General features: G+C 35.2%; 1 protein-coding gene across 1 annotated transcript in view; it reads right to left on the bottom strand.

The window, feature by feature from the left end:
- The window catches only part of DACH1 (dachshund family transcription factor 1), a 425,055-nt gene that overhangs the window by 49,510 nt on the left and 360,746 nt on the right, over positions 1 to 14,799 (bottom strand). Inside the window, exon 7 of the mRNA XM_021697891.2 lies at positions 1,832 to 1,983. Within this exon, the coding sequence (XP_021553566.1) occupies positions 1,832 to 1,983 (152 nt within the window). The remainder of the gene's footprint in view (positions 1 to 1,831; positions 1,984 to 14,799) is intronic.

Raw genomic sequence — 14,799 nt, 5'->3', positions numbered from 1 at the left:
AATACACTGAAATGGACAAGCATAATTTATTTTTAACAAAGTATTCTTATTGTGGGTGTTTTAACTTTGATGGACCCAGATCCCTATGGTTTGGGCCTAGCAATAAATAATTTAGTTTGCTTTGACTACTGTCCCATCATCAACTCTTGCTAAAATATGTCCACAAGCCTGGTTGGAAGGTCAGAAAGTAGAGTATATTAAATCTAGAGATACCATCAATAAAATATTTGTCTAAAATCTGTACATTTTAAAACTGGGGTTTTCTTTTCTTCTTTTTTAAAGAAATAATTGCAGTTTGAGGTGATGCAGATACATTTCTAGTTTGAGTAATACTGGTGGGGGGGGCGGGGGAGGCTGGTGGATAAATACACCCAAACTGACAGTATCTGACTTAGAATGCAAGAGTCCATGTGTAAACCCACTTTTCAGATGAGCAAGCTGGTTTATACTGAGGAAATCCAGAAATGTCTTCTCCACTGAAATTAAAGTTAAATGACCACTTTCCTCTTTAAAGACGTTTTAGTTAATGAAGATACGTACACCTGGATAGAGAATTTTACGTAAACCCTTAGCTTTTTCTTTGCTTCATTTGGAGTTGTTAACATAACAAAATTAATTGTTCCCTCCTTTCAGACTGTAAATTCGGAAACGTTGAGGGATATTTTCTGAAATCATTTAATTTCACAAAAGAGAAATTCATTAAAAATTCTACCTCATTAAAAAAACAATAATATGGGTCAAATTTAGAAAAAAAAGCCTATGTTTATTTTAAAATATAATCAACTATTTGGCCTTAAGTTTAGGCTAGATTGATGATTTATTTGAATTACTGAGATATAAAACCTTAAAGTTGAATACAGTTCTGGAGACTCTAATTACATTAGTATTAAAAATGCCATATTAATAGATGAGAAGATATGTTACATTAAAGGCCTTCTGTTATGTCCTCGGAGAGGTAAATAAAATTAATTACATTTCTACTGGGAGAAAGTTTAATATGGTAGGAAATGTGTACAGAAAAATATCATGAAGAATCAAGTGCTAGAGTAAAAATTAAAAAAAATAAATAACAGCAGAGTATCTGCAAGCACATTCTTATTATTAGCTACTCCAAATAGGGAGAAGTAGATGGCCAAAATCTCCATCTGGGGTCCACATGATCACTTCATGTGTGGGCAAGAAAATTACGCTTTCTTGTATCCCAAACACTCTTATTACTTTGGCTCCATGTTCTATGTTATTGTTAACTGTAAGTATTTTTGATTCATAATGTACTGTACGTAAAATATACATCCTGAGGACTACATAGGAAATCCGTGGAAAGTTTTGTATAGCTTTTTGAAGTCTATTCTTTGAAGAAACCCTATTAACTGAAACAAACTTATTTACGAAAGAAGGGATTTTTTGGATTCTTTTATATTAGACATATTCTAAGTGACTAAACATATCATTTCCTCACTGGAAGGCCAGCAGTTTAAAAATAACTAAATATTTATTAGAACTGGTGTGCCGTTGTTGAGTAAATCAGACAAACTTAAACAGTTAGATTCCTCCCATCAGTTGGCAATAAGGAGAACATTTAGGCAGAATGATTTTTCAAATCCCAGGTCATTTTCATCGAAGCTTTTATTAAGGCTGAATATACATATATCAGTATTTCTAAACCAACTTGATTAGTGTAGCAAGTTTAAAATCTTAAATTGCTGGGAAAAGTCCAATGCCATTGTTCGGTCAATCCCATGAACGGATTAAGTTGGAATAGTATGAATTTGGGAAAAATCTACAGCTGGATCTTCCACGTTCCTACCTTCCAGATTACAAAAAGGCCTACCTGTATGTTAGTCAGAAGGGTCTCTATGGAAGACAGTCCATCAGGAAACAGAAAAGGAGGTGGAAAACCTGGAGGTAGTGGTTGTCCATGCCCAGTTAGAGAAAGTTTGTCAAGGCTGTCTCTTGCGGTTGGTGTGGAAAGCGGGGTCTCATCTGTATGTGATTGAAACAAAAATATAGAACAAGTTACGCTTGTCTGTTTTTATTAGACCTCAGTAATGGCTTCCCTAGTGGTTTCCAGAACATTTATTGCAAATTGGTTCCTGCTATCAGGAGAAAATGCTTTCTGCTGAATTTTCTTTAATGAAAAAGCTGTGGAGATACAACAAGATAACATTAATGAGTAACTTTATAAGCCTTTTAAATGCAGTCTCTAATGAGACTGAGTTTACAGTGCCATAGAATCTTTTTAAAACAAATATTATCTCACATATAGTTGTGATAATATACACAGGCTGACTTTATGGGCACCTTCCCAATTATCTCATTTTAGTTTGTTCTGTTTGGATTGACAATAGAATATTGCTAGAGCTTCATAGAAAAGAAATGCTTTGTATATTAGTGTGTTTATTTCTCAATTAACCCTTCCTTTATATCAATGATTTGTTCAAATACATTCTTAAGGAATCTATAAAAGAATGCACAATTGAAATTTGTCATTTTACAAATGACAAGAAAAACTAGAATCAAATATATTCTCCCTAAAATAAAACTGAATTATTCAATATCATTAAAACTAAAGATCTAATTCTTTTGACCCTGAATACCTTTTACTTTCATATTGAAAAACTAGCCCTTTATACATGAGAAAGGAGTCTAAATTAGAAAATCAAATATAAAACCCTCTAAGATAAATTAATCTTTACTTTGTTTATTGAATATTCTTTAATATTTTAAGCAACCTAGAGTAATGTCCCGATATGGATTCTTTTTACTCTCAGAGTGAAATCTTTTCATTCAGTTCTTTATTATTTAAACATTTTTACAGTTTCATTTAAGATAGTTATACATTATGGCTTATTTTAGTTTATTATATCACAGAGAAAATTTTATTCATGGCAGGATTCTCAATTTTATAAATATTTTCATATTTCACCTCAGGAAAATTAATCAGAGCAATGTATTTGCACAGTCCTGATAGTATCTCTCAATTTTGCAAGTGGCTAAAAACTTCAGCACACTTGCCTTTATGCTTATAATTTGATTCTGCTGTTCTCGATCATTCCTTTATTTTTCATTACAACACTTAACCACACAACACGTTTTCCAATTACCTCTCTCTGGGGCAGAAATATTATGGAAGTAGCCACACTTCTCTGTCTCTAACTAATGTCAGAACAAGTTAAATTCATCTCCCTCACCTTTCCACATTTCTAGTTAACAAACCAAAAGGGAAGAAAGGTTGGGGAGGAGAGTTTGGGACACAAGCCATCTATTAGCTGCCTCTCTTCTTACGCTCACACTCGCACTCCTCTGCAGTTTCTCCTTCCACCCCCTTTCCTGTTCACTTACTGACAGGCGATCTGAGGCAGCAGGTACTAGAAGAAGCAACGGAGTGAGTAGCTAAAGGACGACTCACTGTGTCATTATTTTTTTATCACTCTTGTTACCAGGGTTAAAGAAAGACCACAGCGCAGGGGTAGGGCTACTGCATGGCTAATGCGATCAAGATGATCTTGGACACCCTTTACCTAGTTGTCATAAATTACTCCTCCAGACCAAGGCTGCTAGTGTTTTCTCATAATAGCTCCAAAAAGGCGCTTGTTAAACATCTATGTGCATGTGAAATTGTTTAAGAATGGAGAGCAATATTTTTCGATCAGCATCACCTTAGCTGTCACATGCTAAAGAAAATGTGGCTTAATAGATCATGGGGATAATAATTGCTTGTCTCTTGAAGAAAGGCATAGAACCAGATGACCACCTGAGTTTGCTTTCAGCTTTAGAGACTGATTCCACAATTCTTTAAAGAATGTCCAAGAAAAAAGAGCCATATGAATGTGTATACACACACGCATATACACGCACACACATTTGATTGTAAGTTCCATCATCCCCATGACTGTTTGATTTAAATTCAACACATTTATGCTTGACTATGTTTGGCTGTTGTGTGAATTAATTCATAAAATCACTCATGATACATACATTTACGTAGCTAATATTTACTTTACATAAACAATATGCTAGGTGCTGAGGATAGAATGCTGAAAAACACAATCTGCAAGCCTCAAGTAGCTTATCTGGACTGGAATGACTGATCCCAATTGTTAAGTAGTCAATTCCTACAGTTAGTAAAATATTTGTCTTCCATCATTATTCTATTAGCTATTCCATTTTTCCCAATATAGGATTAAAATTGTTCTATGTATATGTTAGTGTGTGTGTGTGTGATATTTTTTTCTGCAGTTGCTTCAGTGGAATGCTCACCTTAGTCCTCATGGTTTCAACTATCATTTGGTATAGACTTAGATGATTGGATCCATTCATTTATCATTTTATTTAGTAGAGATACGGCACAAGGCCACTTTAACTCAATATGTAGCTAAGAAACAATCAAATTTAGGGCACAATGATGACTAAAGAAATGAAAAAAGAAGGGTGATTCTTAAGATCAATACACATTTTTGAAAAGAAGACAAACTAATCAAGATCAAACATACAAAACAAAAATATTCCTTTGTGCTTCAAGACCCTACTAAAAAGTTGTCATCTTGTGGCAATTAACATCATAGAAAGTCTCATTTAGTCTTCCTATAAAGTAGTAAAATTAAGAATACAGCCCTTCCTTTTGAAATAAAAGTGACCTTTGATATCTTAAATGTTCTACAAAGATTAAAGCAAATGTTTGAGAGGCCAGACAACATGGAAAAGAGTTTGACGTTACATAATCTCCATTGACTTCAAACAGTGAATGATGATGAAGCACAAATTCACAAAACACCTTATTCCAATTTGATATATCTGTACATATTTTTTAAAGTTTTATCTTTAAAAGAAAGCTTGTCAGATGCCATGTTTTCTGGATTATTACAGACTTGACAATGTAATCTGTTTTTTGTTCTTGAGTATTTTGCTTTCAAATAATTTTAAACTTAAGGAAAAGTTACAAGAATTGTACAAAGAATTTCTATATACTCATATAATGGGTTGTCTGGTAACCCTCTAAAATACATGTCCATGCCGAATTCCTGGAACCTAGTAATGTTAGCTTGCTTGGAAAGAGGGTTTTTATAGATGTGATGAAATTAAACATCTTGAGATGAGGAAGGAGATCACCCTGGTTTAGGATAGGTGCTAAATCCAATGACAAGTGTTCTTATAAGAGAAAGGCAGAGGGAGACTTGAGAGAGACAGAAGAGATCCACAGTACAGAGGAGGAGGCAGAGTGGAGATGGAGACAGAGATCAGGATTTCCCAGCCATAGTCAATGCATGCTGCTGACAGCCACCAAAAGCTACAAGAGGTAAAGAAATGGATTCTCCTTTATAGCCTCTTGGAGGGAGCTGCTATTACCTTGCTTCTACCCTCTACCCTGCTATTACCTTGATTTTAGACCTCTGTCTTCCAAAACTCCAGTAAGAAAGTTAATGTTTGTTATTTTAAGCCATCAAGATCATGGCAATTTGTTAAATCAGCCCTAGAAAACTAATTCAACTCCTTACTCCAATTCACCAATTGTGTGTATTTTGCCATGTTTGCTTTTAAATTATTTCTCTCTCTCCCTCTCTTATTCTGTGTGTGTGTGCATATGTTTGAACCATCTTCCCTTTTAATCCTAAAACTTCACTGCATATTTCATAAGTATAAGAACACACTCTTACATGACCACAGTAAGTATAAAATCAGCAAGAATAACATACACAGAATACTATTATTTAATCCAGAGTTCGTATTCCAATTTTATTATGTGAGATATTTTAATGTAAAGAGTTAAATAACTAATACATCTTTTAATTTACTTGACAAGTACTTGGGGAATATTTTCTCTGGGCTTGTGGTAAGCATGTAGTAGCCTCTAAGATGGCCTCTGATGATTCCTCCTTCCTAGTATTCACATCCTATCTAGAACCTGCCCCCTAGTCTGAGTCAGATCTAACAGAGAAAAACAAATGTGATGGGATGTCACTTCCAAGATTCAGTTATGAAAAGTTTATAATTTCCATTTGTCTCTCTCTCTTTTTCCTCTTGCATTTCTTGCCCTGGGGAAAACCAGCTGCCATGTCACGAGACAGCCCTGTGGAGGTGCACATGACAAGGGACTGAGGCCTGCCAAAAACCACATGAGTTGGCTTGAAAGCACATTCCCCCTGCCCAGTTGAACCTTTTGATGAAGCTACAGCCCCAGCTGACAGCAGAACTGAAACCTCATGAGAGACCTTAAACGAGAACCACCCAGCTAAGTTGCACCCAGATCCTGATCCACAGAAACTGATATTTTAAATGTTTGATGGTTTAAACCACTAATTATTGGTATAAATTGTTACACGGCTATAGATGATGAAAACAGGGCATAACACTGTATACTTTGGGATATATAAAGAAAATGACTTAGTGTCCAGTGAGTATCACCTATTTTGGACACATAACAACTTCTTCAGGCTTCAGTTTCCTCAAATTAAAAAAAAAAAAAATAGCAGTTTGAATGGGACAAACTCTAGCGTCATGCAAATCTTAAATTTCACATTCTCTATTATTTCCTAAAAAAATGTTAAAAATTAGTTGAGTGGATATTTCACCTATACTGACTGGAGATTTTGCCTATATTGATTGAAAAAGAATTGAGTCACATAAAACACAAAATTTCAGAGCAAGCTCTTGATTATTTAGGTTTACAAACTCCATTTTACAAGGATTCTTAAGTTTTCTTGCTTCATTTTATCAAATTAGAAAACGTTCAACCATTTATAAGGCAGGTACTCCCCACACCCAGGATGGCAAATTAGATGCAGGGAAGGGTGAGTCCTCCTAAAAATAAAGGAAGCACTTTTGAAAGCTGCATTAACTAGGGTACAATTTTTTTTTAAGTACTCCATATCCCTAGGGGACTAGTAGTTATGCCAGTTCTCAAAGGAGTTCTTGTTATTTTTAAATTCCTAAGAAAGAGTGGTTTTTAACTTTCTTGTATTTTAATTCAGTTACAGGGAAGCACGGTGGCTTTCTAAAAGAAAATAGAAGCACACACATCACCATCTCACGCATGATTTCATCTGTTGACCAGAAAAAATACCAATGACCATTTTTATAATTATATAAGAAATATAATGACAGATATAACACCATACAACCAATTAACATCAATTAGAATATGATGGGCAAGATAAAAATGGATGACAAGAAAATGTGTTTAAAATTCCAAAATCAATAAAGTATGAAAAATATTTCTTTCTTCTCATCATTCCATCTCATGATTCTCCTCATAGTTTAAGTCATGTATCAATAAATGACTATCAGTAAGATTGATGCCTCTGTAGGACAGCTTTTTTTTCCATCCAATCTTATCACGCATAACAATTTAGCAGGATATCCTAAGGAACAATGTTGTTTAAAAAAATAATGGGCCTCTACTTTTAAAATGTTTTCTTTCCTGTTAATAAAATCTAACTCAGTTGTTATTTTCATAACTAATCCCTTTGGGTTTGAATTATATATTCTCTTTCAAGTTCTTGTGTGTGTTTGTGTGTTTGTGTCTGATGTCTTTTATTACATCATAAATTCCAAGTAGAAAAATGTTCACTTTTAGAAAACCATACGTTCCAAGGGAATTCACATTTATTCATTTTGATGTAAAGTAGATAGCAACATTATTAAAATAAAAAAAGTCTCCATATTTAACGTTTACAAGTGATCTGGGATTTTACATTGCAAATATTATATTTTTTGTACTGGAAAAGTGAAAAAAATGTTGACAAAGATTCTAGAGAATATGGTAATCTCTATGAATAGTTATTTATAAAAATATGAATTATTTGCCATTTTGATAGATTTCCATCACAATTATATAGAAAGTTAAATTTATTGGTGTTTTTGTAAACTCATCAGCCACATTATTCAACTGGAGTACAGGCATGGATAATCTAAAATATTAGGGATTGGTGTTTAAAAAAATTGTTGAAACTTATATCCAGACATAAAACACAGTCATTTAAATTGAGTTCAACCATATCCTCAATCCTAGTTCATTCCTACTGTAGGACTCTGGGTTTAATTTGGCAATGGAAACTAATAATAAAGTTGAATAATGTGATCCAGAATGTAATCTTAAATTAGAAATGGTCATGTAAATCTTTTCCTTTCTATTTTCATCTTCTCATGAAATAAGGAATTTCAAAATATCACAAAATTTATTTGCATGACTTTCATGTATCTATTTCAATTCTTATAAAATATCCAGGGGTATAATAGAATGAGGCTAATTTCCTGTATTTAATTTTAAGTCCACTTTTCAAATTCTGGATATAGCTATGGTAAAGTGAAAAGCACGCCAGGCTAGATTCAGAAAGTGTGAGTTCAAGTCCTGGCTCTAGCAACTATTAGCAAATAGTAGAGCAAAAAATTCATCTCTTATAGTCCATGAGTCTCATTTGATTTATTTACTAAAAAGATGATTACAGACTCAAAGGATTATACCTTAAATCTAATTAGATTATGTATATGAAAGTGCTTTGTAAAATATAAAATACTAATAAACTATCAGTAAGCAACAAATAACTAAATGTATTACACATCTCCTTTTGTAAACCTGGCTTCAATGTGCCATGGAGGGAATCCTGGTTGTACCAGAAGCTTGAGACGTCTATACTCTTTCTCTCTAATGAGGCTTGTGATGATGAAGTATCATGCTGATAATAAAATTATTACTATACATTATTATAGTTGCCTTATACAAACTAACCCTGAATTAGTTCAGCAAACAGTTAAAATTAACTAGGATAGAAATAACTGGAGAAAGGGCAAAAGGATATGAACTAGTTTATCAACTTCTCTTCAGGCAACAGGACCTAGAGGAAATGGATAAGGTGACTTACCCAGAAAGAAAACAGTACAGATTTTGGAGAAATAGACTGTCAGAAGCATAAAAACACTTAAGAGTTTCCTTGGATATACTTGAAGCAGTATCTGGATTTTGAGTTTGGGTGAATGAAGGGAAGGATTTAATATGGAAAGGAGATCATTGTAAGTGCATGTCTGGCAGGATGCTGCAGGTATGCTAAAATATACACCAAACCCACAGTTCTGCCTAATTTAATGCATTTTAAAGTATGTATTGCACACATATGCAATTATCTTTATCAGTGGATTACCTTTTGGGCAGTTTACCTTTGGGATGCTGATGGAAGTTAGGGACCACTCCTTACAGGAAGAAATAGAACATAGAATCTCAGCTCCCTATCCAGAGTAAGCACTTATTAATGTCTGTTGAAGGAATATGTGAATGAGATGAGTTGAGACAAAAGCTGGAACAGTACAAAACGCAGAAATGAGAAGGATGTAGTCTCTTGCTCACCCTGAGGTTACACCACATCCATGACAGCAAAACTAAAAATACCTTCTATTGGAAAACCACTCAATTGATTACAAGACAATTTCACAGGCATTTGTTGAGTTAGGAGGAAGCTCTAGGAAGAAGATAAAGAAAAAACGCATGCAATTATAATCTCAATAAGGTCGTGTGCCAAAAGATTGATTCCAATAGCACCCAGTGGTTATTTAGAAAAAGAAGAGATTATATTTAGATGATACAAGTTGAAATCAGAGTGGAGAAAAATAACATTTCATGGCATGGTGCATTAGAAAAGGGGATGGAATATTGGGAAAGATTTCAACAGGAGGAGGTTAAGCAGTTGTATAAGGAAAGTATGCAGGGACGACCTTCCAAGGAAAGCAGGGATCCTAAGTGCTCTGAAGAAACTTTGTAGTTTTAAGGGGAAAGCCTATTTGCGACCATTATTCTCAAGAGAGTCTTTAATTTCTGGCCATTCTACATTTGTATTTCAAAAATCTGTGTATGAAGGAAACTATCAAGCTATACCTTAATATTTCCAAACATGGCCTTCACAGCAAACTCCTCGCTATCTCTGGCACCCGAGAAGAATGAAATGCAGGACTCTGATAGCTATGTGTACATTTTTTTTTCTTCCCACAGCTTGGGAAGAAAATGGAACAAAATGGAACAGTACCAAACATTAAGCACACACACACACACACATTTACCTTTTAAACATTTTCAGTGGCTTCTACCCCTGCTTGTTTGTTAAAGTCATAAGTCATAGTGTTTGTGAAAGAGGTGGCCATGGCTATGCTGAAAAGATCCACTTAATTGACCTTTCTGTCTTTTCCGTGACCCTGTAGGTTTAACCTCACTGCTGATACTGCAAGTGAATATGGGAAAACATTTATTGAAAGCTGCATAACGACCTGGTTATATTTCCTCGGTTGATGTTTTGCATGTCTGCACAGTAGGGCCATTAAGTGTTCTAAGAGCACAACGGAAATAATCATAACATTTGTTTTTAGATGACTGACTCAGGACATGTACACCAGGCTTTATATAGAAACTGTTTTTGTTTTATTAAGGGACTGTTTGCCTGTTAGTGATAACATCATTAAAAATAAATGAAAGGGGGCTGGTAAAATGCTTCCCAAAAGCAGAAACCTAATTAAAGGTGATATGCCTGCTATGAGGCTTTTTTCAGGACTCAGAAATAGAACAAGGTTAGTTCTTTCTCATTTTATAAGGCCCAAAGAAGACCTCCCAGTAAAACATCACTTCTGATCTAATTTTCTATTTCTGTGTACTTTAATAATCTACTTTACAGTCTGTGCTTGCCCATAGAAAGTGAACTAGTTTTGTTCCTACAGATAGCTGCTTCATCATGTCACACTGCATGAAAAGAAAATCTGATGGTTCAGGTCAAACAAAAAAATGCACTCTCCTTTTGCAGCAAATTGTCTTGGTTGCGATATATACAGTAAGAGCAGTCGAAATAGTGCACAAACATTTCATAATCCTAAAAGACCACTTTTGAGAGCCTGAGTTAATGGTAAAAAACATTTCCAAATCATGGTTTATAATTTCCAAAAGAAAAAAAAAAGTAGACCCTTTCATTTTAAGGGGTGGAGTTACTCTAATTTCATGGATGGTGGAAAAAGCAGGAAACTGCATTCCCTTGATAACTCTGCCCTTATTGTGCTGTGACCTTGGCCAATTTACTTAAATTTACATCTGCCAAAAATGAGTTTCTGAAATGTGCTTTGAGAATTTTCAGGGGGTGGGGGGGAGGAGTTGTCACATCAATTCAAGGCCTTTTCAAAATTAATATGACTTCAGAAGAGAAGTAAAGAGAAAAAGAAGAGAGCACTGGGCAGCCTCACACAGTGCCGTACTTTGAGATCCTGGTTTCTTCTTTTTTTTTTTTTTTTTTTTTTTAAAGATTTTATTTATTTATTTGACAGAGAAGGACACAGCGAGAGAGGGAACACAAGCAGGGGGGAGTGGGAGAGGGAGAAGCAGACTCCCCGCCGAGCAGGGAGCCCGATGCGGGACTCGATCCAGGGACTCCAGGATCATGACCTGAGCCGAAGGCAGTCGCTTAACCAACTGAGCCACCCAGGCGCCCGAGATCCTGGTTTCTTCTTGTCATCCCTGCCCTGCTCTGTTTCATTTATGAGTTTCCACGCTGAAAATGAATCTTCTGCTAAGTAAATAAAACAGAACAATTCCCAAATTATTCTCCCGAAATATGAGGAGCTCTGGTATCATGGATTACTTACTTACTCGGATTTGCACGTAGCTTTTAGACTAAAATGAGCATCGAATGGTAAAAAGTGTGAGATATCTTTGGACATCATTTGGTGTAAGTTTTCATTTTTCAGACAAAAGAAGTCCGATAAGCGATTGACCCAAAGTTCTTCAAACCCAAGTTTGCAAATTCTCATTTCTTTCTTCATTGAAAGTTATAGTGTCAATTTAAAGGAAATACAGGGAAAGAATATTTTGAATGCTTGCAAGGATATGCATACCCACAAACATACATACATTTAAGACAACTGGTGAAATGTGAAACATGGCAGGATATTTAATAAATATTAAGGAATTTTAGGAGTGGTAATGATAACGTGATTGTGATTTAAAGACAAGAGCCCTGATCTTTAAGAGATACACACTGAAAATAAAAAAATATTTACAGATTATGTAAAATATGTTTGGGATTGACTTCAGAATTCTCTGGGGAAGAGGAGGAATCGGGTGGGGGAACTTAGAACATAAGTTATTATTAAAGCCATATGATGGGTAGGTATATGGGTGGTTCATTATACTAATTTTATGCTTGTTTGAAATTTTCTATAACAAAAAAGTTTTAACATAAAAACAATGCTATGCAGTAAAAATTCTATTAACTCATTTTTCTTTCAAAAGTCAGAGGCAGGGGCACCTGGGTGGCTCAGTCGTTAAGCGTCTGCCTTCGGCTCAGGTCATGATCCCAGGGTCCTGGGATCGAGCCCCGCATCGGGCTCCCTGCTCCGCGGGAGGCCTGCTTCTCCCTCTCCCACTCCCCCTGCTTGTGTTCCCTCTCTCGCTGTGCCTCTCTCTATCAAATAAATAAATAAAATCTTTAAAAAAAAAGAGGCATTGGTATGATGATGATCATCAGCATTATCATTAAAATAGCTGGCATATATTGAGCGCTTTCTATGTGTGCAAAGCAATGTTCTAAGCATTTTGCATTCATTAACTAATTTAATCCTCTCAATAATTCTGTTAGATTGTTACTAGTGTTATACTTATTTTACACATGAGTAGAAAGAGGTAAAAATGAGTTAATTAACTTGCCAAGATAACTCGGCTAGTAAGGAGAGGAGCCAAATTCAAACCCAAGTAGCCTTGTTCCAGAGCCTTTAAACATCCAAAGAATAAAATATCAATTATCTGTAAGAATAATTGGTTTGAGTATAAGAGACACACATTCCAAAAAAGGCAATTTTATAATTATTTTATCTCAGACTAGAAAGGAAACTTAGACGTTTCTATCCCTTTCCTTCTTAATTAAGACTTTTACTTACTCCTTAAAACCCAGCCAGTGGTCATCCAAGGCATCCAAGATTCATCTAAATTGGCAATTTGCACTGTCACGCTGGTGATCGTTCATTTTTTAATCAAATTTTAATCAAATTTTAGAAGTGAAATTCCAGATTCTCACCACATGGGACTAGAATACTCCAGCCTTGAATTTAATAGACACTAATATCATCCCTAATTTAGGTGGCCCATAGAGGTATCTCCTACAAATTTCCTCACTCTACACCTTCACTAAGTGTCAGCCATACTGACAAAGTCTATACTTCGTGAGAAATATTTGACCATGGAGGTATCACTTTTAAAGTGATAGGCACATTCATTCCATGAGGTAAAAGAGCAAGGCCTACTTAAAGACTCTTGAAACCAAAAATTACTGTCCAAGGGCTTCACTTCAGAAAGAGCCGGCCGGTCCCATGCCTTACTCATCCATCAGCTATGATTCAACTTTGGATATTGCCACAAATTGTCTTCTGCACTTGTTCCAATTAAGCGTCTCCTGAATTTCCTCATCAACCCTAGCCATGAACATGCCTCACTTTCCACCATAAGAACTTTGTTTAGGTTTCCAGTACTAGCCCTACCCACCCCGTGACTCCATCAGTGTGCTCCATGCTCACACGGGAAGCTCCTGGAGTTCTTGGCTACTACCCTGCTCTGGTAAGGTATCGTGTACCAGGCTGCTGAGATGCCGCCCTAGACATCAGCTTGCCGATCTAGAGAAATTAACTTATCCAAGTCTACTAATTTATGACAAATAATGACTCTTTCCAAGCCACAGGTGTGTTTTAGTACATCACTTTCTTCCTACCTCCCTTGCCATAATCTCTTGAGATGGAAAGCACGGCATGTGGATGTGAAAAATCTCCTGAGGAGATAACCTAATAGCTCAATACCTTCAGCTTCACTGGTTTGAACCAATTCATGTTCTCCCTCCCATTCGTAACAACAAACAACTACTACATTTCACCAGGACTCTTTCAAATGATCAAATTCAATGAAAATTCTAACCAAAAAAATTGTTTTTGCAGTTTTGTTTCCTTAAGTGTCTGTAATATGAAAAACTGTGAGGGAAATACTCTGTCCATCTTGTTCACCTGTGTAACCTCCCTGCCTGGCACATGACACAATTTTATCATCAGTTGGTTGAATATCTGATATAATTTACCTTCAAAACTAGTTAATTTGTTAAGCCCTTTGTTCTTATATTCATAAAGATAAATTTTAGCTGAGGTTAGTCTACATTTTAAATTAGCGGAATCTGAATGAATGAAAAAATATGTAATATAAAATGCTTTTAGTTTGGGTTGCCTTTTTAGAAATGTGAAGCCAGCATAAAAAAGTAGTTACGCTATTTTATTTATGATATTTTAATCTAAATTTTAAAACCCCAATTTTTAAAAATTGAGTGAATATATTCATGGCTATCAGGACAGAAAAGGGAGTAGTGACCATGTGTAAAAAACATTAAGATTTGATTCATCTGCATAAAAGTGATGTTGGCTGCTTTGGACAATAGTGGGTATACCATGACAGAGGGTCTAGGCAAAGGTTGATAAGCATCCTGTCAGGGATATTATAGAAACTCTTCCCTAGAAATTGATAAGAGGTTAAACTAAATGACCTTTATATCCCTTTTACCTATTGAGATTTTACGACTTCTTCCTTTAAAACTAACTGCTTTCTAACATAGTCATAAAAAATGCAAAGGAGAGCACTAATTTTAAGGATTTAGGGAAATATAAAAAGTTAAGAGTGTATGTTTATGTCAAAGTCAGCATTCTTCCCTTGGTGAGAAGGGGATTCTTGAACAGCACAGCTGCTATTTTGCAACTCTCAGAGCATAAAAACATAATGCAAATTCCCGGACTTTTACTACATATAAGTTTTAA

The sequence above is a fragment of the Neomonachus schauinslandi genome, chromosome 3 (assembly GCF_002201575.2).
Source record: "Neomonachus schauinslandi chromosome 3, ASM220157v2, whole genome shotgun sequence".
Taxonomy (NCBI): Eukaryota; Metazoa; Chordata; class Mammalia; order Carnivora; family Phocidae; genus Neomonachus; species Neomonachus schauinslandi.
Note: the sequence above shows the minus strand (reverse complement) of the source record. Positions and strands in the feature narration are given on the sequence as shown.